Source organism: Macaca nemestrina, chromosome 15 (assembly GCF_043159975.1).
Source record: "Macaca nemestrina isolate mMacNem1 chromosome 15, mMacNem.hap1, whole genome shotgun sequence".
Classification (NCBI taxonomy): Eukaryota; Metazoa; Chordata; class Mammalia; order Primates; family Cercopithecidae; genus Macaca; species Macaca nemestrina.
In genome coordinates, this window is record NC_092139.1 from 85323865 (window position 1) to 85349492 (window position 25628).

Here is a 25628-nt window from a genome sequence, read left to right on the forward strand (position 1 = left end):
TAGAGCTGTGGATGTGGCTTCTCATGGTCGCATCACTGAGAGGGACCAGAGGAGGGGTCCTGAGAGCAGCCGTAAGGGCATTTCCCTGGGGGCGAAACCAGCTCCCTGGAGCAGGTGCCACGGCTCCCCTGGTCCTGGCGCCTGTGCAGAGCCCTGTGCCCTTGTGCCTCTCGTAGGGGGCCACACGGTGGTAGAATAGCCAGGTTTTGCATTTTTCTCAGAGGAGCTCAGCAGATTCAGTGCACAGGAGCCTTAAACTCCGTGATGTCACCCTGCTTCCCTCTTTTTGGGAAGAACGCGTCACTAGCCCTGACATTTGTCTGACTCTCCCATTCCAAGTGGACTTCATCTCCAGAGTGATTTTGCTTTTTCAGGTCTTGAAGCTGACCCATTTGCCCCAGACCCTGACAATCCACCTCATGCGATTCTCCATCAGGAATTCACAGACGAGAAAGATCTGCCACGCCCTGCACTTCCCCGAGAGCTTGGATTTCAGCCAGGTCCTTCCGATGGAGCGAGAGCCCTGTGATGCTGAGGAGCAGGTGGGATCCTCCCGACCTCCTGGCCGTCCTGCCTCTCCCCAGACGCCTCATCCTTTCCGTTTTCCCTTCCTTCACCCCTAGTCTGCTAGGAGCCACCTGTTCCTTAGAGACTGTCCCCAACCTCTAAAGACTTTCTTTTTTCTAAATATTGGATTTGTGTTCATGTGCCTCACAGCACTGAGGGACGGAATCCAGAATTCAGTAGGCTCCTTTGGAAATAATGTGGAATACATAGAAATGCATAGGCAAACATGTCATTGTGGGTTCTTAGTACCAACCAAACTTTCTTCCTCAAATGGCCTGTGCCCACTTTGAGGATAATCATAGAGTAGCCAGTTGACTGGACCACATTTAATCAGAGTAAAGTTTAATTCACTTGTCCTGAGATAATAACTTACTGAGAGATTCTGAGAAAAAAAGAGACACAAGGCCAGGCAATGTGGCTCATGCCTGTGATCCCACACCTTGAAAGGCTGAGGCAGGAGGATTGCTTGAGCCCAGGAGTTCGAGACTAGCCTGGGCAACATAATGAGACCCCATCTCTCAAAAAAAAAAAAAAAAAAAAAATTAGCTGGGTGTGGTAGCACAAACCTTTAGTTCCAGCTACTTGGGAGGCTGAAGCAGGAGGATCACTTGAGCCCAGGAGTTTGAGGCTGCAGTGAACTGTGATCTATCACTGTACTCCAGCCTGGGAGACAGCACAAGACCCTGTCTCTAAAAACAAAACAAAACAAGAAAAACTTAAAAAAAAAAAAGACACAAATATCTTTTTTCCGTAGATTTGAAATGCTACATAGCAAATTTTGTATTCCCACATGTACGGGTCTATTTTTGGAGTGTCTCTTCTGTTTTATTGGTCTGTTTGGCTATTTATGCTGTAGAACCATGGCATTTAGAAAATTAAGGCCTGATAATATGTTATAATAGCTCCTATTGTAACATGATTTCTTTACCTACTTAGGCCGTGTACGTTTCATGGGATTCTCTTTTTCTTTCCTTCTAGTTCTTTTTATTTCTACCTGCAGATTCTGCCCGATGAAGTATATTTAAAATTGTTTTTCACTTAAAAAAGACTTTTTTGGTTGGGTGCAGTGGGTCATGCCTGTAATCCCAGCTCTTTGGGAGGCCAAGAGGATTGCTGGAGTCCAGAAATCAAGCCCTGCTGGACACTAAAGCAAGACTCCATCTTCTTGCAATAGCAACAAAAAAAACTGTTATGGAACATTACAAATAGATACCAGGGTGTGTAGTGAAGGAAGAATTAGACAGTGAATCCTCATTGTAACAGTTACCAAACTCATGGCAGGTCTTGCTTGTCCTATAACCCACCCTCTTGTTTCACCCAACCCTGTACTGGATTTTTTCTGAAGCAAATCCCAGACTTCATACTGTTTCATTTGTAAACACTTTGTTAGGTGTCCCTAAAGAATAAGCACTCAAAAGATAACCATCTCCATCTTGTAATTCCTTCACAGCATCAAATATCTGGTCAACGTTCAAACTTCCTGACTGTTGTATAATCTATGTGGTTTGTTTGAATCTAGATGCAGACAATGCCTACACTTACATTTGGTTAAGTTTCCTTCTTTTCTTAAGTTCCTTTTAGATTTCTGCTCCTTTTCTTTTCCTTGCAGTTGATTCGGTTGAAGATTTTTTCAATATGCCAGCACTGGCTGGTTGGTATCATTTAACATGTTCCTCTAACCCTTTTATTACTTGTAAACTAATATTTAGATACAGATATTCCCTGCATTTTGTAAAGTCCTGCACAAAGTCTGCAGATGAAAATAGGGATAATTCCAGCCTCCACTGTGGGTGACCCAGCTTTGCATGTGCCACCCTTGTTGTCCATCTCCTCTCCGCCTACAAAAGACTTTTGGCTGGGTACGGTGGTTCAGGTTAGGGCCCTTCTGGGCTTGTGGAGAAACAGAACTGTGTTCTGATGACCCCACCCCTCCCAGGGGAAAGTTCTAATCTTGTCTTGGCTTTGGGGGCCTCTCTCGTGACCTCCTGCCTTCCATCTCCTGTGTGCTCTGCTGTGCCAAAGCTGCTGAGCCTTCGCAGTTCAGGATCCACACTCAGGAAAGCTCCTCCTGGAGGGTGCCCACCGGCCGTGGGTCAGGACTGTTTTTTAATACACTGAAGTCCCAGAGTCGGGCCTAGGGTGGGCAGGTATAAATGTGTGAGGCAGTCATGTTTGTGGCGGTGGGTGAACTGTCTCGTGCCTGTCTCTTTCCAGCCTGGAGGGCAGTATGAGCTTTTCGCTGTGATCGCGCACGTGGGAGTGGCAGACTCCGGTCATTACTGTGTCTATATCCGGAATGCTGTGGATGGAAAATGGTTCTGCTTCAATGACTCCAATATTTGCTTGGTGAGAAACATCATCCACAATTGCCTCCTGCCCTGGATTGGCCACCTCTAGCACATGCTGGGCCCGGGACTGCGTGGGTGTCTGAGATCAAGACACACGGTGGTCCCGCTGTCTCGGTGTGGGGCCTTTGATGAGGGTTCAAGCCTTTTTTGGCCTGAAGTCCCCATGTGGTTTGCACCTCTGTAAGGGTTCACTTCCCTCCATTTCTAAGTGTTTGGTGCTCTAGGCTCATGCTCTGCGGCTTCCTGCTTCGTGGGGAACGTCTAGAGAGCAAGGAGAGTTAGAAATATGTAAGTTAGGCCTCTGGGAGAAGCATGACCAAGTTTAAACACAGGGACGAGGGCGCTAAAAAGACTTCATTGCACATGACGTCCTGCTGCTGATGCTCCAGGCTCTTGGGAGCTGCTAGAGGTGGGCTTGTCTGGAGGATGAGGGGTACATTGTAACGCCCTGTCCTCTGTGGGTGCTTGTGTCAGCTGGCTGCTTGACCCCGTTTGTTTCTGGCTTCCAGGTGTCCTGGGAAGACATCCAGTGTACCTACGGAAATCCTAACTACCACTGGTAAGAAACGGATTTGGGTAATGGGAGCCTAATGAGCTCACATAGGGTCCTTGGAGCTCATGAAACGCCTGTGGATTCCCCTGTTACTAACGTGCTGATGGCTCACTGTCCGCCTCATCTACAACACTCCCCCCACCACCCCATGCTTGCCTCACACGTCACACTCCAGGAATATCGAAGTACAGGTAGCTCAAACAGCCGTGCCCTCCATCTCCCCTCTGCTGTGCACGCGCACTTCCTGGCTGTACTGTCCCCTCCTCGTTTACCATCTAGGCCAACTCCCTGCTCATGTTTCATACTCATGGTCTTTTCCTACCCTGTAAAGCCTTTACTGATTCACCCAGATTCGTGGAGGCTTCTTGCATGTTTTTTTTTGTTTTGTTTTTTGTTTTTTGACAAAGTCTTGCTTTGTTGCCAGGCTGGAGTGCGGTGGCGCAATCTTGGCTCACTGCAACCTCCACCTCCCAGGTTCAAGCGATTCTCCTTCCTCAGCCTCCTGAGTAGCTGGGACTACAGGTGCTTGCCAACAGGCCCAGCTAATTTTTTTTGTATTTTCAGTAGAGATGGTGTTTCACCATGTTGGCCACGATGGTCTCAATCTTTTGACCTCATGATCCGCCCACCTCTGCCTCCCAAAGTGCTGGGATTACAGGCATGAGCCACCACACCTGGCCTTCTTATATGCTTTTCTTGCATTTAAGCATACCTCTTTTACAGCAAAGATCATTTTTTAAAAATTTTATTTTCAGAGATGGAGTCTTGCTTTGTTGCCCAGGCTGGAGCACTGTGGTGTGATCACAGCTCACTGCAGCCTTGAACTCCTGGGTACAGGCGATCCTCCCACCTCAACCTCCTGAATAGCTGGGACTACAGGCATGCATCACCATGCCTGGCACATTTTAAAAAAATGTTTGTAGAGGTGAGGTCTCACTATGTTGCCAGGCTTGTCTCAAACTACTGGGCTGAAGCCATCCGTCCATTTCAGCCTCCCAAAGTGCTTGGATTACAACGTCCATTTCAGCCTCCCAAAGTGCTTGGATTACAAGCATGAGCACCATGCCTGGCCATCACACTGTTGTTTCTTTTTTTTTGTTTGTTTGTTTTGTTTGTTTTTTTGAGACAGAGCCTCGCTCTGTCACCCATGCTGGAGTGTAGTAGCGGGATCTCGGCTCACTGCAAGCTCCGTCTCGTGGGTTCCCGCCGTTTTCCTGCCTCAAACTCCCGAGTAGCTGGGACTACAGGCACCCGCCACCACGCCTGGCTAATTTTTCGTATTTTTAGTGGAGATGGGGTTTCACCATGTTAGCCAGGATGGTCTCGATCTCCTGACCTCGTGATTCCACCCGCCTCGGCTTCCCAAAGTGCTGGAATTACATGCGTGAGCCACCGCGCCTGGTCAATAAATATTTTTATAATCATTAACTACTGAGGAGAAGCTGGAGAGAAAAAAGGTGGATGAAGTTAAAGCAGAGAGACTTTGTAAGTTTCTTGGCTGAGCTTTGAGATTGTGTATCAGAGATGCTATTGGAGATGATTTTCAGCTGCACAGATAGGCCTGGTCATTTGAAAAGTAACGGATTAGGTGAAGCTCACGTTTGAAATCCTCCTTCTACTTTTCATTTTTCTCTCTTGTTTATTCTGAGCATCCGTCTTAGACATCCGATCTTTGTCACTTTGTGGTTGTCATTGATTTCCCTATTATTGAGATCAGAGGTTGGCTGACTTTCTCTGTAAAGGGTTGGAGAGAAAGTATTTCAGACTTTGTTGTCTGTACAGTGTCTGCTGCAACCACTTAGCTCTGCCCTGTAGAGCAAAAGCAACCGTAGACAGTGTGTGGGCAGAGGCGCATGGCTGGGGTCTAGTTAAATTTATTTGCAAAAAGAGGCTTGGAGACTGGGTGTGAGCTCACACCTTTAATTCCAGCACTTTGGGAGGCCAAGGCGGGAGGATCACTTTAAGCCAGGAGTTCAAGACTAGCCTGGGCAATAAAGCACGACTCCATCTCTACAAAAATTAAAAGTTATTATAGCTAGGCATGGTGGTACACACCCCTAGTCCTAGCTACTCAGGAAGCCAAAACAGACAGAAGGATCAGTTGAACCCAGGAACACGAGGCTGCAGTGAGCTACTATTGTGCCACTGCACTCCAGCCTGGTGACAGAGCAAGAACTGGTCTCGTCAAAAAGTAAACAAAAGGCTGGGCACGGTGGCTCACACCTGTAATCCCAGCACTTTGGGAGACTGAGGCAGGCAGATCATGAGGTCAAGAGATTGAGACCATCCTGGCTAACACGGTGAAACCCTGTCTCTACTAAAAATACAAAAAGTTAGCTGGGCATGGTAGCGGGCTCCTGTAGTCACAGCTACTCGGGAGGCTGAGGAGGGAGAATCGTTTGAACTTGGGAGGCGGAGGTTGCAGTGAGCCAAGATTGCACCACTGCACTCCAGCCTGGGCGACAGGGCAAGACTCCATTTCAAAAAGAAAAAAACAAACAAACAAACAAAACGTAATGCATATTCTCTCTTATAAGTGGGAGCTAAACATTGGGTATTCATTGACTTAAAGATGGCAACAACTGGGAACTGCTGGATGGGGAAGGAGGGAGGGGAGGGGTCAAAAACTAACTGTTGGGAGCATGCTCGTATTCACGTGACAAACCTGCACGTGTGCCCGCTGAATCTAAAATAAAAGTTGAAAGTAGATTTTAAAAACCCCGAGGGATTGGATTTGGCCTATAGCTTGTTAACCTCCTCTTTAGATATTAACTAATAGAAACGTAGTGCGTATCTTCCCAGGTCGCCTGTTTTGTTCCTCTCCGAGGTGATGGATAGAGGAAGGGCTTGATCCAGCCGCCTGGAAGTTTGCTGATGCTTGTTCTGTCATAGATGAATGAAGCGTTGTTTTCTAATGAAGATTTCATGCCGCTGTGCTGATGTGTCTTCTCTTCTCTCTAGGCAGGAAACTGCGTATCTTCTGGTTTACATGAAGATGGAATGCTAACAGATATGCCCAAAACCTTCAGAGATTGACACGCTATCATTTTCCACTCCGTTCCTGGATCTATGGAGTCTTCTGAGTCTTCTAAGAGATTTTGTAATGAGGAGAAGCATCGTTTTCAGACTATATAACTGAGCCTTATTTATAATCAGGGATATTACCAAAATATTTAACAATGAGGGTCCTCAGGTCCTGATCAGTCAGAATGGACGCTTTCACCAGTGGACTCGGCCATGTGGCTGCTCAGTCCTGGGTGCTTCCTGCTGTGCAAGACGTTAGCCCTTTAGTTAGCAGGCTGTGGGGAGTCCAGGTGCTCCCAGTGGGGAGAGCAGCGGCAGTGGGAGGCATCTGGGGGCCAAAGGTCAGTGGCAGGGGGTATTTCAGTATTTTATAACTGCTATGACCAGACTCGTGTGTACTGGCTGAGTATCAGTGCTGTTTGTAATTTTTCACTTTGAGAACCGACGTTAATTCTATATAAATCAAGTGTTTAGTAACTGTTATTCATTTATTCAGCACATATTTATTGATCACCTATTCTCCATAAAATAGTGTGATAAACACAATCATGAATAAAGTTATTTTCCACAAAAGGACTTTGCAGTTTTAATGGGGGGCAGTAGGGCTTGTGCTATAGGAATTCAAAGGCAAGGGAAGTCACTTCTGTCGTGGGGCCCTGGGAGAAGGCTCCAGGCTGAAAGGGTTAGGGTGGAGGTCCCCCACAGGGACAGCGTACGCAGTGGACCGGCTGCAAAAGGCCGTGCTCAGCATTCAGACAGCATCACACACTCAGCTTTTCTCTGCCAGGGAGGCGGGTGGGGAAGGATAGGGATGGGAAGGCAGATGGAGCTCAGAATGTGGAGGGGATCCAGCGAGGCTCGGAAGTTTGCACCTGATCCGGTGGGTGCTGAGGAACCCCTGAAGGGGCGAGGAGGAGAGGAGCACTCAGCTGTGTTCTGCTGACGCTGATCTGCTGCTGGAGTTAGAGACAAATGTGGTGGGAATGGAAAGCCACACACAGTCACTAGCGCCATTCTGGAGGGAGAATGGATGTGGCTGGCGAGAGAACAGGGACCCAGGGAGAGTCCGGCACCAGCCTGGGAGGGGAGCCCGGTGGATGTGGGCACCCCCACTTTACAGATCAAGTGATAGAGACACTCAGATGTTTAACCCCTTGTTCAAGATTCCATACTTGACAAATGGCAGATCAAACTCCTAACATAAAATGTGGGTCATTTCTTTATTATTTTATCCGTATTGGCTAATGATGATTAGCCATGCAAGAATAAATGATTATTGTAAGATCTTCAAACAATGTAGATACGTAGAGAATCCCTTCCTTGGAGCTTGCCCTTGTCAGACAGGTGTGGATGAGCATCCTGGGGTGGCTGTAAAAACTGCCAGAGTCTGGGTTGCTTACAGCAGACACATGTGGTCTCCCAGAAGCCCACGTTCAAGGTGTCCAAAGGCCTGGCTCCCGGAGGCTCTGGAGGAGCGCCTGTTCCCTGTTTCTCAGCTTCTGCCGGTTGCCAGCAATTGTCCTTCATTCACTCCAGCCACTGCCTCCATCTGCACACAGCCAAAACGGCATATCCTGACGCGCTCAACCTTACAGCCAATATTTAAAAATATCTGGAACACACAGGGCCATGGGAGTGGCTGTTGGAGAAATTTTCATGAAGGAAGAAAGATTACAACTAAGTTTTAAAATGCTAGTTGTGTTTGTTTTGTCTTGGAGAGGAGGTAAAAGTGGGAGTGAAAATAGGGAGTTTGGTGTAAGGTGGGAAAAGCAAAGGAACCCCGCATGGATGGGCTGAAGTGTGTGATGGGAGAACAGTGAGAAGTACGTTTGGGGAAGCAATTGGAAATAGCAGCTAAGCTTAATCACAATCTATCAAAAGGGATTTGTTGAAGAATTAATGTGTGACGAGGAACAGGTAGGTTGTGGGCTTGTCAGCTCGACAGTGGGCACTCGGCTCCATTAACAAGTGATGCCCGTGTGGACAGACAGAATGATGGGCAGGCAGATGAATGCGTGGGTTTTTTTGTTTGTTTGTTTTTTGAGATGGAGTCTCGCTCTCTCACCCAGGGTGGAGTGCAGTGGCACCATCTAGGTTCACTGCAAGCTCCGCCTCCCGCCTTCACGCCATTCTCCTGCCTCAGCCTCCTGAGTAGCTGGACCACAGGCACCTGCCACCACGCCCAGCTAATTTTTGTTGTATTTTTTAGTAGAGACAGGGTTTCACCGTGTTAGCCAGTATGGTCTGAATCTCCTGACCTTGTGATCCACCCGCCTCAGCCTCCCAAAGTGCTGGGATGACAGGCGTGAGCCACCGTGCTGGGCCAAATGTGCGGGTTTTAGGCGAAACAGGTCCACTTGGTTGTTGAGAAGATAGTGTTTTAAAGTTCTGTTTTTCCATACTTCGAATAGCTTTACATTAGCTAAATTTAACCACATACAAAATCACTAAGGCAGACACTCAGATTTCCCACACGAAAATCAAATGTAAACCAGCTGTGACCTACTTCAACGTGATCATCGGAAGTCGGAAGTTGAGCTCTTTTTTGATGTTTAAAGCCTGCATAATATTCACTGTATTATTATTCAGTGTATTACTATTTCCTTCGTGATGGAAATTTGGTTTGCCCCAACTTTCTATTCTATCAAAACACTGCTACGTAGAAAATCCCCATGCACATATTTCTCCTAATTGTGGAAATATTTTACATACAAGACTCTAGACATGAAATGAAATTTTACTGGAATTTTAAAATAGATGGGTACTCCTAAATTGCCCTCTTTCAAATTCTATGAACTCGTAAGCTTCCAAGTGTTACGGAGTTGCCCATTTTGAGAAATCTGTGCTAAAAGGACCCAACAATGCTGATGACAATGGTCAGGATGGTAAGGAGGCCGGGAAGACAACAGAATGATTTAGATCTTAGACAGATCACTGTCGGTGTCTCCACTGGTCCAGCTCTTTCATTCATTCTCGTGCTATCTTTTCCCTTTCACCAAATAAAATCGCTCCTTGACATCACATGAATCCATGCTATGCTTAATGACTGTTGGTTAGTAAAATGCCTATGACTAGCAATCTTCATGTGTGCAATTAAATATTCAAAAAACACTTCAAACGTAAGCAATTAATAACTAGTGAATGAAAAGTACATCATACCTCAATTTAAAAAATCACTATTAAAAAGACATTATTTGTGTGATAAAAGAGATTGCCATTTTTGTATTTTTCTGCAAGGCTAAAGAAAACTAAGTCAGCTTACACAAGTGAATTTTAAAAGGCTTTAGGGTGAGCATGGTGGCTCACACCTGTAATCCCAGCACTTTGGGAGGCCGAGGTGGGCGGATCACCTGAGGTCGGGAGTTCGAGACCAGCCTGACCAACATGGAGAAACTCCGTCTCTACTAAAAATAGAAAATATTAGCTGGGCATGGTGGCGTATGCCTGTAATCCCAGCTACTTGGGAGGCTGAGGCGGGAGAATTGTTTGAACCCGGGAGGCAGAGGTTGCAGTGAGCCAAGATCGTGCCATTGTACTCCAGCCTGGGCGACAAGAGCGAAACTCCATCTCAAAATAAACAAACAAACAAATAACTAATTAAAAATAAAAGTCTTTAACCCAGAATGCTGAGTAAATTGGCCGAAAATGCTAACCTATGCATTTCAATACTATAGGATTCACAAAGATAGAAATAACCAGATGAAATACTTCTGGTATTTCACCTCCCCAACCATATGAGCCAGTGTTTTTTTCTGTGAATAACAAGAACATCAGAATTTACTTGCCTCTCCATAAGAGGTTACTACTTCTGTGTGTTCCCCTAAAACAGGTGGTGGCTGGGTGAGAAGGGGCAGGAGATGGGGGCTACAGTATCACGGGTGAGCTTCCTAAACCTCTACAACTTTCAGCCCCTAAATGGGATGAACCGTGGGAAATTTTAGCACAATGCCCAGAACAAAGTAAAGATTTGACACATGGCGCCTCTCTCCGCAGTGTTCTGTCATCAGTTACTGCGTCCTGCACCTCCCAGCCCACTGGGTCTGGCTGTTTCTATCACATGGAGAATGACCCAGAGCCTGGCCTCCAGCCACCCTCCTGGCCTTGCTGCTTCTCACTCTGCCACTGGCTCCTCACAGACCAGCCCAGGTGTCCTCAGACATACCACACACTTCACTGTGGGAGTCACGCAGCCCTCACTGCTCCTTCCCCAGGCAGCCACGGGGCTTTCCTCCTCAGGAGGGCTCTGCGAGCACCTGGATGAAGGGCCTCTCATCCCTCATCCTCCCTTAATTTTTGTCGCAGCTCTCCTTTCTTCCACTCAGTGCAGCACCCACTGACTGATCCTCCAACTTCCCCAAGAGACAAGAACAGCATGAGCAGTAGAGAGTAGATATCCAATGACAGAAAAATTGGTCAACAATTTATCATTTCCATTTATCATCAATTAAGAAAATGTATCCTGAAGGTCATGTACCTCCTATTGGACTGCTGCATCCTCAGCCTCCTGAATTTCAGCCCAGCACCTTCCTCCCCAGCACAGCAGCAGGTCATCCTCAGTCTCCTGGATTTCAGACCAGCACCTTCCTCCCCAGCACAGAAACAGGTCAGCCCTTACCAGCATCCCTCTCTTATTGCTTTTGTGCAGAGCCAGAACAAGGGCCAGGCAAGGACTTGGGATTGTCACTCCCCAACAATCTGTGAAACAATCCTTTACATCACCAACAAAGCACAGCCTTATGAATTGGTGGTCAGTCCCTCCCAACACCTCTGTAACTGTACAGATGGCAGTGCTCCTCCAAGGTTGGCCTTCCCAGGCAGTGCACCTCTAGGAGCGTGTCCTTACTTTGAGGCCTGGGTGCTCAGTCTATCCTGTCCAATAAGCAAGTCGTGGAGAAGGGGGGATTCCAGATTAAGGGGAGACTAGCGGAGCCCCTACTTTTATGCTGTCCTGTTGGGAAGGCTATTAAAGAAACAGAAAGTGTGAAGCAGTGAAGATGGAACATGTTTTCATTACTTAAACCAATACACTCTACAGACTGGAATAATAAGAAATGCTACATCCAAGCTAACTGAATCCAATAGCATATCAAAAAGACAATCCACCATGATCAAGTGGGTTTCATACCAGGGATACAGGGATGGTTTAACATATGCAAGTCAATAAATGTGATACTTCACATAAATAAAATTAAAAACAAAAATTACATGATAATCTGAATAGATGCAGAAAAGGTATTTGACAAAATTCAGAATTTCTTTATGATTAAAACCCTCAGCAAAATCAGCATAGAAGGGACATACCTTAAAGTAATAAAAGCCATCTATGACAGACCCACAGCCAACATTATCCTGAATGGGGAAAAGTTGAAACCATCCCCCCTGAGGACTGGAACAAGACAAAGATGCCACGTTCACCACTTCTACTCAACACAGTGCTGTTCTCTACAGCATTGGTTATAAGAGCAAGACTGGAAACAGAACAAATGGATACCCAGAGGGGGTGCTTAAGTCATTTTGGGAAGAGTCATAGGGTGCAGTACTTTATAGCTCTGAAACAATACAATGGATTTACAGTTGAAAAGTGGAATGATAACTAAGGTGCATTGCCCAGTGATATATGCAGAGGTGCAGAGGACTTTGTATAAGCACAATCACGCATCAGCATGCATGCCAGGTGCATGTTTCTATTTGCACATAGATTGTAGGGATGACATGTAAATGAAAATGTCGACTTGGTGTTTGGAAGTTCGGAGTGGAAGGGAAACTTCCTTGCTAACCTTTTATGATATTTAGAGTTATTTGTAACCTTGAATATGTAATATATTTAGAAATCTTGGTTAATAAGAAAAGCCTCTGTTACTGGCCTCCTGCTAGCACATGTCAGGTGGACATGGGGTGGTCATGCTAATGTGTGCAAACTCAGAAAAATCCAAGAATAGGAGTCTGCTTTTTTCATCATACAAATAATTATTAATAGAAAGAGTATGAGGGCTATCACTCATTGATATACCATGCATATTCTATTAGATAATAATAAATTTCTGACATTTGAACTATATTTACACATGGAAATTGAAATATATGGATGAAATATCATGGCTTATACGGGCAATGGCTTTATTGGCATTTTACAAACTGATCATCGTTCCTCATGGCATGGGTCCATGTGATATTAAGTAGCTTGTTATGCTTGGGAAAGGCAGTGAAGACCACAAGAATGACTTCAACTACTAAAGTGTAATGGAGATTTCAATAATGTTTTGTTCAATATTTAATTATTTCATTGTGCTCCCAGGTTTTTTCTCACCCTAGCTCTGACCCATATCATGTGGGTCCCATTAATACAGACACCTCCAAATGCACCACTTTTCCATTATATGCAGTCAATTGCTGGTTACCTTGGGCCTACAACGGGGGGAGGGCAGGGGCTGCTTGCCACCTCCTGATCTACAGTAAGAGTCAATGAGCAGTTAAGTGGATACTGAAAACCATTTATCCTGCTGGAGTGAGAAATAAATGGTTTCTTTCAATAGGGTAGTAAAATGCATCTTTTCCAACCTATTCCTATGACTCAAGGCCCATCTCAATTCCAGACGTGGTTAGCCTCAATTCCTGATTCTCACCAAGGTGTGTAATGTCGTCCATGGCCCAGCGCAGAGGAACACGGGTGTTGCCATCAGACTGCCAGGGTCCGATCCCACCTCCGTCACTCACCCTAGGAGTTCCCTTTAAGCCAGGAGTCAACAGCGAGGATGGAAACATGACTGCTTTTCAAAGTCCTAAAAGTTCAGAGGACGACCATCAATTTCTCCTGCACTCCTGGGCACACACCAGGAGAACTTTGTCTCCAGGTTCAAGTAAGTGCCTGTGAGGGAGTTGTGTCCTCAGATTCTGTTCGCCACAGGTGCCGCTGGATGCAACCCCAAACCTCTTCTGCACAATCCCAAGGGGTGCTGACTAGTCCTCTAAATATCATAAAAGTTTAGGAAGGAAGTTTCCCTTTGGGTTGATGTTTGGTAGGGTTGGAAGAGAAAAGGCCAGCTGTTTTGGGAAAGATCACCGTTAAATCACACAGCACCCTCACAGCCCAGAGAGACAGTTCTTACATTGTGGCAAGAAACTTGGAAAAGACAAAATCCAATTTGACACATATTTCCTTTTTCTTTTTGATTTCATGCCCCCTCCCTCAACCTCCCAAACAGTATGGATACCCCGAAGGCCCCTGGGAACTCTCTCCCATTGAATCTTACATGGAAAATAGTTACCTACCTGCAAAATCCTCATCATCAGATATGCTCTCCATAATCAAATCTTTAGAAACACAAACATCAGGATAAGTCATTAGAGAGAGGCCCATTCCTCCCACCCCAGCTGAAGCCCCCGTGCTTCCCACAGGATCCCCTGGTGTTTCCTCTGGGCTCACAGACATCCCTCCAGCCTCTCTGAACATTGTTTTATACTTGCAAAATCATTTGCTCTCACCAGACCCCAAATCCTCCTCCCCAAAAGGAGCCCAGAATCAGGTTTCTGTATGCTAGAGACAGCATTTTTCCCTCAGGAAATGAGTTATTTCAGGGTACGTACCATTCTCCACTGTCAATGGCTCCTGCAGTTATAGAAAAGGAAACATTAGGAGGGTGAAATGATGCCATGCACGTCACACAGATCTGATATTCTCTCAACAACTGGAGAAAATAAGAAGGGGTATAGTGACTGAGTCAGAGGTCGGAGTCCCCCAAAACTAGCACTGAGGACACCTATGAAAAAGACAAGACCTTTTCCCACAGAATTTATCTTTGAAGTGTATCTAGATTGGCAGTTTCACAACCTTAATCCACGGGGGGAAACTGCTGTGGAGGGAAACACCTCTGCCTTGCAGTGGATCGTGGACGCTGCCATCTACCATGCCCCAGTGTGCCCGGCATGGGTTGATGAGAGGCTCCCAATCAATAGCCTCACACCAAGGGCATTGTGGATGTCATAAATAATCCACATTGGCAGATGTTCATGTCTACATTTGATTAAATTGCAGATGACAATGATAATGCACATTGACAGATGTTCGTGTCTACATCTGATTAGAAAGAAGCCAGGAAAGTAACATTTCGGTTCAAGACAAAAGTGTCTTACCTTGGCAGCATCTTCTTTTTTACAGATGTCTTGTACAGTGTCCTCATTAGCGATGTCGTATACAGCGTTCTCATTAGTGATGTCGTGTACAGAGTCCTCATTAGCAATGTCGTATACAGTGTCCTCATTAGCGATGTCATATACAGCATCCTCATTAGCGACCTCATATACAGCGTCCTCATTAGCGATGTCGTATACAGTGTCCTCATTAGTGATGTCTTGTACAGCATCCTCATTAGCGATGTCATATACAGCGTCCATATTAGTGATGTCATATACAGTGTCCTCATTAGCGATATTGCATACAGCATTCTCATTAGTGATGTCTTATACAGTGTCCTCATTAGCGATGTCATATACAGCGTCCTCATTAGCGATGTCGTGTACAGTGTCATTAGCGATGTCATATACAGCATCCTCATTAGCAACCTCATATACAGTGTCCTCATTAGCGATGTCATATACAGTGTCCTCATTAGTGATGTCTTGTACAGCATCCTCATTAGCGATGTCGTGTACAGTGTCATTAGTGATGTCATATACAGCGTCCTCATTAGCGATGTCGTATACAATGTCATTAGTGATGTCGTACAGTGTCCTCATTAGTGATGTCTTGTACAGCGTCCTCATTAGCGATGTCATATACAGCATCCTCATTAGCGATGTCATATACAATGTCCTCATTAGTGATGTCATATACAGTGTCCTCATTAGTGATGTCTTGTACAGCGTCCTCATTAGCGATGTCGTGTACAGTGTCATTAGCGATGTCATATACAGCATCCTCATTAGCAACCTCATATACAGTGTCCTCATTAGCGATGTCATATACAGTGTCCTCATTAGTGATGTCTTGTGCAGCATCCTCATTAGCGATGTCGTGTACAGTGTCATTAGTGATGTCATATACAGCGTCCTCATTAGCGATGTCGTATACAATGTCATTAGTGATGTCGTACAGTGTCCTCATTAGTGATGTCTTGTACAGCGTCCTCATTAGCGATGTCATATACAGCATCCTCATTAGCGATGTCATATACAGCATCCTCATTAGCGATGTCATATACAATGTCCTCATTAGTGATGTCATATACAGTGTCCTCATTAGTGATGTCTTGTACAGCGTCCTCATTAGCGATGTCGTGTACAGTGTCATTAGCGATGTCATATACAGCATCCTCATTAGCAACCTCATATACAGTGTCCTCATTAGCGATGTCATATACAGTGTCCTCATTAGTGATGTCTTGTACAGCATCCTCATTAGCGATGTCGTGTACAGTGTCATTAGTGATGTCATATACAGCGTCCTCATTAGCGATGTCGTATACAATGTCATTAGTGATGTCGTACAGTGTCCTCATTAGTGATGTCTTGTACAGCGTCCTCATTAGCGATGTCATATACAGCATCCTCATTAGCGATGTCATACACAGCATCCTCATTAGCAATGTCGTATACAGTGTCCTCATTAGCGATGTCTTGTACAGCATCCTCATTAACGATGTTGTATACAGCGTCCTCATTAGCGATGTCATATACAGTGTCCTCATTAGTGATGTCTTATACAGCATCCTTATTAGCGATGTCATATACAATGTCCTCATTAGCAATGTCATATAGAGTGTCCTCATTAGCGATGTCTTGTACAGCATCCTCATTAGTGATGTTGTATACAGCATCCTCTTTAGCTATGTCTTGTACAGTGTCCTCTTTAGCGATGTCATATACAGCGTCCTCATTAACGACATCGTATACAGTGTCCTCATTAGCGATGTCTTGTACAGCATCCTCTTTAGCGATGTAGTATACAGTGTCCTCATTAGTGACATCATATACAGCGTCCTCATTAGCGATGTCATATACAACGTCCTTATTAGCGATGTCGTATACAGTGTCCTCATTAGCGATGTCATATACAGTGTCCTCATTCGCGATGTCATGTACAGTGTCCTCATTAGCGATGTCGTGTACAGCGTCCTCATTAGCGATGTCGTGTACAGCATCCTCATGGGGAGCTAGGAGAACACAGAATAAAGGTTAGTGCCCTGGTGGTGGAGACTGTGAGTCACCCAGGGAGCTTGCTTGGTGTGGTGCATGGAGGTGGCTGATCACAGCATGGGCTGAGCTGATGCTGGGCCATCCTCCCGGGTGGTCCTGCACCAGTGAAGCTAAGGGATGTGGCTCAGAACACTTTCTGCAGTGGGAATCAGTTTCCAGGTTCAGATATGCATTATCCAGAGAAGTGGGGAAATATTGAAAAAAAAGAAATTGACAAATTCATGAAAAGCCTTCCATGAGTGCAAGTGTGATTTTTTGTTAACCACTTTACATTCAGTATGCATTCACATGTACAAAATATTTTTACAAGAAATCAGAAATTTTAATTTTTGTCAGTTATGTTAAATCCAACGTGGCTGTCAACATAAAGATTCTATCTCATTTACTTTGTGGTCTCCAGAAAATCTAGCACATAGTAAGTAGAACAAAATATTTATTAAATGAAAACACACAGCAGGGATACGGGGCCTGTTAGGCAGACCGGGTTGCACCTGATTACCTGGATGATAATAAACTGCACAAAACTTCAGTCAGATTAATATTGAAACTGGTTTTTGCTCGGGCTCTTTTCTCTTGTGGAAGAAGGATGACCAAGAAGATGAACAGGAAAGAAATGAGAAACAGAGGCAAAGTGCTTAGTAGCTAAAGGCCACCTTCTGTAACACGAAATAGTCTACAAGTGGCCTTGAACTCTGCCGTGATTCAGTGACAGAGTTCCCTCATGTCGTCTACCCACGTTGAAGTCCAGCGACATTCGATTGTCTTCTTTACAACTTGCAAGACATGCTGCTTCTGCATTTGCCTGTTGTATGAGATTTACACCTGTTTTAAAGCCACATTTTGTTTCAGTTGGGCTGGTGGCCATACACTGCACTAGCCAGTCAATAGTGAGATGGCTCCTCATGGAGGCGGCTTGGCTTGAGGCTGAGGGTCTTTTACCCACATGCATAAGAGAGTTGCCACGAGGGGACGGAAGCCAGGCTAATAACCAAGTGCTGCACAGAGTTCCCATCTGTCCCTCCTCACCATTTTCAGCTGGCAGGATTTGAGCATTTTAGGGCTTGGGAAGATAGTATTACTAAATCTACTAAAATACATCACCCATCCTTATAGGCTTTGTTAAGTTGCTGAGCAAATTAACTTCACAACTGAAGTGGGCCGCACTGGCCTGCATGGTCCCTTACTCCTCTTAGAATCTGGGAGTGTGGGGCCTACTGGAGGGTGGGAGGTGGGAGGAGCGGGAGGATCAGGAAAAATAACTGATATTAGGCTTAATATATGGGTGATGAAATAATCTGTATAACAAACTCTCATGACACACATTTACATATGTAGGAAACCTGCACATCCTGCACATGTAACCCTGAACTTAAAAGTTAAAAACAACAACAACAACTGCAACAGCAACAAAAACAGGCTCTGTGAGCTGACCCAAACCCTGGGGGATCTCTGTGCTTTTGACACACTGATGACTACGCCGGCCCATGGGGAGATGTGCCTAGAACTGCCCTGGGTTGTGTGACCATGGAGGTCACTTTATGATGATGGGCAGTGTCTGGGGCCTTCTGGGCTCGGTGCTTTAGGGCTTATACACGAATGCTGGACTCCCTGCGTGGTGGCGAACACCCCATGACTAAGTGCATGTCAGCGTCAGCACAGGCCCACGCTCCTGGGTTCATGTTTTCAATTTTTCATTCAGGAACTTGGGAGCTGGGGCCACCCCCTTGGCCCTTCAGGTTCTCCACCTGAGCAGTGGGGATAATAAGCCAGACCCAGGGATGGCTCTGGTGAGGGTGGAGGAGCCACTGCACAGAAAGAGTGGGCGGGGGATGGATTTTATTTTTAGAAGTGGACACCTGCGATTGGGTTGTATAAATGGGAAATCTTTCCTGAGGAAACACACAGCCTCATCTGTACAGAAACGCACACACTCACACCACGTGATGCAGCCTCACATGAGACACCACGAATCCTCAAGCACCCAACTCAGCACTAACCAAAAGGGAGCACAGCTGATTCCTCAAAAATTGGCCATAATATTTCCCTGGGGAATTCAGATTTTTAAAAAACACTTCCACTGTGCTTATTCCTATCCCAATCCCAGGATCAGGGTGGCTCTTCACATTGAAACCTGCAAGGATGCCACACGTTTCTTGGCATCCAGATTTTTTTTTGGCAAATAGTTCCAGAATACTTACTAGAGTCACAACTCAGAGGGGCCGCCTGCACCACCTGCAATACAGAAACAAAGCTTTATGAAGGGTACATCGTGTTGTGGATTGTTTGCACAAGGCTGTTTCTCTCAGTGAATATTGAAAACTTGATCAGAAAGTGTAGTCAACTTCAAGCCCCCCCAAACAAGGGTAGGATACACACTGGAAAAGACATCAGCTTCTGGGTGGTGGATCTCTCAGATCCACGTAGGTTGGCAAGTGCAAAATACTGAATCCAAGGAGAAGACTTTGCTTCCAAGGACAAGGGCCCCAAGGATACAGTCTACAACCTGAAGCTGTCACAGGTATATGCCATTTTGGATTACGTATCAGTTGCTAAGAGTCACTTCTTCCACCCCCTCAGAAAACTGCATTTAATACCTGTAATGTACATTGTCATTTTTTCACGTGTAAAGTCAGTTGAAAAAGAAAGACACCAAGAAAGGAACATTTCTATTTCAGGGAATGCAAGGCAACCTTACCCTTGTGTCGACCGGCCTCTCTCCATCTCCTCTGTCCTTGTGAATTAGAGACTCCTCAGAGGCTAGGAGGACACAGAGCAATGGTTAGTCATAGATGCTTTTGTTCATGAGTTATTCAGGGAGCTCTGCTTAATGTGGACAACAGGACAGTGTGTGGGGATGTGTTTCATTAAAAGCACAGCTTGAGCTCCTGCTAAAAATCTTCCCTTGTGGAAAGACAGGCAAGAACGAGGAGCCGAGGAGCAAGAAATGGAGTCCCTGGCATTTTGTTGATGGCAACTTAAGGCAATGGGAATGAGTCAGTCTACAAATGGTACTGAAGCACACGTTATAGTTTGATGAGAGTCCCACTGCTCACACTGTGAGGTTTGAATGGTTTTCTAAACCCCATAAAACAATATTAGCTTGTAGGATTTATGTCCCAAGACCATTTTTGTGGAATCCTCTGAGGATCCACAGTGGCTGTCACTGCAGTTATTATGTGTTTTAGCATTTTGCACTTGAATAAAAGCAAAGCTTAATAGACAGATTGGATTCAATTCTAGGCAAAACAGTCTACTGTATTTATTCACTAATCCTTTGTTATAACTGCTGACGGGAGAATTACAAACACTGAAATTATATCCTTTAAAATTAATTAAAGCATAATTATTAATCATACAATATTTTTTCATCCAGACCTCCTTTTCTTTGTCATGCATGCATATTAATTGAGGCTGGCGACTATCTATGCTTGTTCAGGCCAGCCAACATAGGACAGTTTACTTCAAGAGAGGAGACGTGGGTTGAATGCTGATATGTTTAAACTGCAGCACAAACAGTTGCAACAAGTGTGGTGGACTAATCACCAGATGGCCCTTTGCTGCCTTATTTGTCATTGTGCCTTACGTGTAGCTTGCAGGATTTGATTATGACTATGTTTTGGGGTGATAATACTTTCAACTATTCCTAAAATAGTGCTTCAGTCTTACCTGTTTGGGGTCAATTGCTGAGGATTTTATAAAAATTAATGAAGTTTGTGAATCCAAAGTTCTATACAAAGGGTGAAATATTTGTAAATCATTTACCTTGTAAGAGACTAAAATTTAAAATATATTTTAAATATATATAAAATATATTCAAAAATATACAACAACAAACTAAATAAAAATCAGACAACTTTTTAAAAATGGGCAAAAGACTTGAACATATATTCCCCTAAAGAAGATACACCCACTGATAGTAGCACAGGAAAAGCTGCTCAGCATCATTAGTCATTAGGGAAATGCAAATGAAAAACACAAGTAGACACCAATATACACCTATTAGGATGATTTAAAGGAAAATAAGTGTGGACAAAGATGTAAAGAAATTGTAACCCTGATACATTAGTGATAGAAATGGATAAAGTTGCAGCCACTGTGAAAAACAGTCTGCAGCGGCTCAGAAAGTTAAATATAGAACTCCTGTTGGGCCCAGGAACTCTACTGTTAGGTATATACCCCAAAGAATAGAAAACAGAAATCAAACAGATATTTGTATAATGTTTATAGCATCACTTTTCACAGGAGCCAAAAGGTGAAAATAATTCAACCATCAATGAACAAAAAGCAAGGTGGTCTACATGCAGTGGTACATCATCCATCTGTAAAAAAGGAACACAATTTTGATAGATGATACAACGTGGGTGGACATTGAGAACATTATGCTTATGGAAATAAGCCAGACACAAAAGGAATATAGTGTATAACTGTACTTGTATGAAGTGCCTAGAATAATCAAATTCATACAAGAGAAAGCAGGATAGGAATCACCGTGGGCTGGAAATAGGGGGAAAGTGCTGTATTGCTTACTGTGGACAAGGTTTTGTAAGAAATCATCAAAATTTTGGGTGTAGATAGTGGTATTGGTTATGCAACACTGTGAATATTTTGAATGCCACTGTGTGCACACTTTGGTTAAAAGGTTCAAATTGTAAGTATTCTGTTATATATATTTCCCCACAATAGAAAACATGCACAGCCAAGCCCAGATGCCAGTCTTGCTAGCTGCCTTCCTTTACTTTCAAGACTGGGCCGAAGCTCGTCCAGTCTTTCAAGGTTGCTGAAGATGTATGATGGAAGTCGTCTGCATTGGGAGAGAAATCAATGGAGAGAGGAGAAAACTTGAGAATCCACATTACTCACTCTGCAGGGCCAAGAACTCTGTCTCCCGTGCATTGCTGATCCATCTCAGTATTTCCTGGGGCCACCTCCTTTTTCAACTGAAGACTTTGCACCTGGAGGGGTTCCCAGGTTTTTCACCTTGGCCTTGTCAGGACTGCTCCTGTCAGCTACTGTCCATTTCACCTCCATTCATGTCCATGCCACATCAGGCTGTGTTGTTCAAATGGAACGAATCTACCCCAAATGTCCCTTTCTGGAGGAAGCCACCATTATACTGTACCTCCAACACGTCCACACACACCGAGGCACCTCGCTCACACAAGGTGTGTGTCCTCCAACCAAGTTTCCTGCTCTAAACCCGGGTAACTTTTGAAACCCAAGTTTTGTTGATTCCCCCTACCTCAGGTGCTCCATAGAGCATTTGTCTACAAAACACTTCTCCAGGCAATTAAATATTCCAAAGTGACCAGCAGAATTTGTATGTTAATTCTGACCTTGTGTTGCCAGTACAAGTGTTTTTCCCCTTCAAATGTATGTCTTTGTTACTGATAAACGTAACGGATAATGCTTTTTTCAGCTATGTTGCCAAGCATATTTAGATTGCTTGGAGAATTTGACAAAGATGATAGCGACAATGATAATCTTATTTGTTTTATACTAATCTTTATGTGTTACTTTCACCATTTCTTACATATTGGGGCCTGCCATACATTGTGCAGTGAAATTAGTGCTATGCATCATTGTAGGAATATAAATTGGCAAAGCTAATTTAGAATATAGTTCTCTTGTTTCTTAAAAAATTTAGGCTGGGGCCGGGCGCGGTGGCTCAAGCCTGTAATCCCAGCACTTTGGGAGGCTGAGACGGGCGGATCACAAGGTCAGGAGATCGAGACCATCCTGGCTAACATGGTGAAACCCCATCTCTACTAAAAAATACAAAAAAACTAGCCGGGCGAGGTGGCGGGCGCCTGTAGTCCCAGCTACTCGGGAGGCTGAGGCAGGAGAATGCCGTAAACCCGGGAGGCGGAGCTTGCAGTGAGCTGAGATTGTGCCACTGCACTCCAGCCTGGGCAACAGAGCGAGACTCTGTCTCAAAAAAAAAAAAAATTTAGGCTGGGTGCGGTGGCTCATGCCTATAATCCCAGCACTTTGGGAGGCAGAGGTGGGTGGATCACCAGAGGGTAGGAGTTTGAGACGAGCCTGACCAACACAGCAAAACCCTGTCTCTACTGAAAATACAAAAATTATCCGGGTGTGGTGGCATATGTTGGGTGTCCCAGCTACTTGGGAGGTTGGGGCACGAGAATTGCTTAACCCTCGGAGGTGGAGGTTCCAGTGAGCCAAGATTGTGCCACTGCACTCCAGCCTGGATCTCAAAAAAAATATATATATATTGACCAAAATGTCATTATGCATTACATGACTATATATGAATGCTCAAAGCTACATTACTCATCATAGCAAAAAACAAAATTAATTAAATGCCCATTAACTGATAAATGAATAAACACTATCTATATGAATAAACACAGCAGACTCTGAAGGAAAACACACTACCAGCACGTGCTAAAGCATCAATTAACTTCAAACATAGTGTGCTAAAGGAAGTCAGGCTCCAAATATATATATATATGTCCATTTCTATTAAATAAGCGGGAAATTTATGGAGCTGGAATATCACAGCAGTATTGCTTAGGGCTGGAGATGGGAGTGGGGATTAACTGCCAGTGGGCAAGAGAGAAGGTGGGTGAGGGAAACTTTTTTTTTTGAGACAGAGTCTCGCTCTGTCTCCGAGGCTGGAGTGCAGTGACGCAATCTCGGGTCACTGCAAGCTCCACCTCCCGGGTTCACACCATTCTCCTGCTTCAGCCTCCCCAGTAGCTGGGACTACAGGCACCCGCCACCACACCCGGCTAATTTTTTGTATTTTTTAGTAGAGACAGAGTTTCACCATGTTAGCCAGGATGGTCTCGATCTCCTGACCTCGTGATCTGCCCACCTCGTTCTCCCAAAGTGCTAGGATTACAGGCGTGAGCCGCCGTGCCTGGCTGGGTATTCTAATTTATGGAAAACTATTACATCTTCCTTGATTTTTTTTTTAGAAATTACTTTTAGGTATGTATATGGAAGAGTCCATGGATAATTGTTTTAATTCTTCATTCATATCTTCAGTAGGTATAAGATTGGTCATATTGGTCATATTTTTCTGCTCAGATTTCAATAAGAAACTTGTGGAAGAACCTGAAGGGTGGGATCTTTAGAGGGAGCCTGAGACAGAGCAAGACAAGCTAAGAAAGAGGGCAGTGCCACAGCAGAGCTGCTATTGATGCCCCCTCGCCTAGATTCCAGAAAAGACATCCAGCTGTAGTCACTGAGGTGTAGGAAAACAGTGGAGCACCCATCAGAGAAAGCAGTGCCCAGGAACAAGGAGGCACTGACGGTGGTAAGGGGAAAGACAGCTGCCATGAGGCTGTTCACATGAGGGTCTCAGGCTGCACAGACACCCACACCGGCTGAGGGATCCCGGTTTTCATAAAGGGTGTGGCCCAACCAAGCCACCAACAAGCAGTTAACAAACAGTAGTAATACGACACTTTCCAAAGACCTTACTTGAGTAACACAGTGATCCTCACAAATTTCCACAGGATGGTGGCACAGATCCTCCTGCTTTAGGACACAGAGTCTGCCTGAGGTCACAGGGGGTAGGTGCAGATTCTGAAGATGCACTTTGGTCAGAGACCCCACTGAACTCTGTCTACTGAGGGCCTCTGTCCTGTCTGCTGACCACAGGTCAGAGGTGCAGGCTGCACTGGGGAGTAGAAATGTCACCTTCTCAATTTTGGGAAAACTCTCTGCCAGAACTGAGAATGGCCCTTTCTAAGCAGAAGGCAAGCTCAGACTAAAGAGGGAGGCCAACCACATCAGACTGGCAGATTGCCAAAGATACACTCAGGGAGAGCCCACATCCTGGGCCATCTTGGGTGGGGGCAAGATGAGATAGATGACTGCTTTTGCAACACATACCTGACAACAAAAAATCAACAACTGTAAAAGAACCAGAAAATCCCCAAATATTTATAAATTAGCAATGCACCTTTAAATAACTCATGGGTTAAAGAAGAAGTCTCAATAGAGAATTAAAAATACCTTTAACTAAAATGCTCATCATCAATGGCCATCAGAGAAATACAAATCAAAACCACAATGAGATACCATCTCACACCAGTTAGAATGGCAATCATTAAAAAATCAGGAAACAACAGGTGCTGGAGAGGATGTGGAGAAATAGGAACACTTTTACACTGTTGGTGGGACTGTAAACTAGTTCAACCATTGGGGAAGACAATGTGGCGATTCCTCAAGGATCTAGAACTGGAAATACCATTTGACACAGCCATCTCATTACTGGGTATATACCCAAAGGATTATAAGTCATGATGGTATAGGCCGGGCGCGGTGGCTCAAGCCTGTAATCCCAGCACTTTGGGAGGCCGAGATGGGCGGATCACGAGGTCAGGAGATCGAGATCATCCTGGCTAACATGGTGAAACACTGTCTCTACTAAAAAATACAAAAAACTAGCCCGCGAGGTGGTGGGCCCCTGTAGTCCCAACTACTCAGGAGGCTGAGGCAGGAGAATGGCGTAAACCCGGGAGGTGGAGCTTGCAGTGAGCTGAGATCCGGCCACTGCACTCCAGCCTGGGCCACAGAGCGAGACTCCGTCTCAAAAAAAAAAAAAAAAAATGATGGTATAAAGACACATGCACACGTATGTTTATTGCGGCACTATTCACGATAGCAAAGACTTGGAATCAACCCAAATGTCCATCAGTGACAGACTGGATTAAGAAAATGTGGCACATATACACCATGGAATACTATGCAGCCATAAAAAAGGATGAGTTCGTGTCCTTTGTAGGGACATGGATGCAGCTGGAAACCATCATTCTCAGCAAACTATCGCAAGAACAGAAAACCAAATACTGCATGTTCTCACTCATAGGTGGGAAGTGAACAATGAGATCACTTGGACACAGGAAGGGGAACATCATATACTGGGTCCTATTGTGGGGAGGGGGTAGGGGGGAGGGATAGCATTAGGAGAT

General features: G+C 44.9%; 3 protein-coding genes across 6 annotated transcripts in view; 1 reads left to right on the top strand and 2 right to left on the bottom strand.

The window, feature by feature from the left end:
* The window catches only part of LOC105480788 (ubiquitin specific peptidase 18), a 28627-nt gene extending 21559 nt beyond the window's left edge, over positions 1-7068 (top strand). For 2 of the 3 annotated variants that reach the window (XM_071079996.1, XM_071079995.1), the window contains 4 exons: positions 375-542; positions 2782-2913; positions 3425-3474; positions 6430-7068. In XM_071079996.1, the coding sequence (XP_070936097.1) occupies positions 375-542; positions 2782-2913; positions 3425-3474; positions 6430-6475 (396 nt within the window). In that variant the 3' untranslated portion in view covers positions 6476-7068. Of the gene's footprint in view, positions 1-374; positions 2660-2781; positions 2914-3424; positions 3475-6429 lie in introns of those variants that run through there. The other variant, XR_011613880.1, reaches the window with a different exon arrangement.
* A 611-nt stretch (positions 7069-7679) lies between these two features.
* On the bottom strand, positions 7680-15064 carry LOC105480787 (uncharacterized). Of its 2 annotated transcripts, none has more exons than XM_071079997.1 (4): positions 14623-15064; positions 14077-14098; positions 13762-13803; positions 7680-8131 (listed from the first exon to the last, which is right to left on the bottom strand). In XM_071079997.1, the coding sequence occupies exons 1-4, from the start codon at positions 14881-14883 to the stop codon at positions 8082-8084; spliced, it is 375 nt and encodes a 124-aa protein (XP_070936098.1). In that variant the 5' UTR covers positions 14884-15064; the 3' UTR covers positions 7680-8081. The 2 variants fall into 2 exon arrangements, with proteins under 2 accessions (XP_070936098.1, XP_070936099.1); XM_071079998.1 differs by having other exon boundaries at positions 8102-8131; positions 14077-14177.
* The window catches only part of LOC139358390 (uncharacterized protein PF3D7_1120600-like), a 33922-nt gene continuing 23243 nt past the window's right edge, over positions 14950-25628 (bottom strand). Inside the window, 8 exon segments of the mRNA XM_071078923.1 lie at positions 14950-15171; positions 15215-15751; positions 15753-16214; positions 16216-16640; positions 18882-18915; positions 19379-19440; positions 21420-21467; positions 21470-21484. Coding sequence (XP_070935024.1) covers positions 14950-15171; positions 15215-15751; positions 15753-16214; positions 16216-16640; positions 18882-18915; positions 19379-19440; positions 21420-21467; positions 21470-21484 — 1805 coding nt within the window.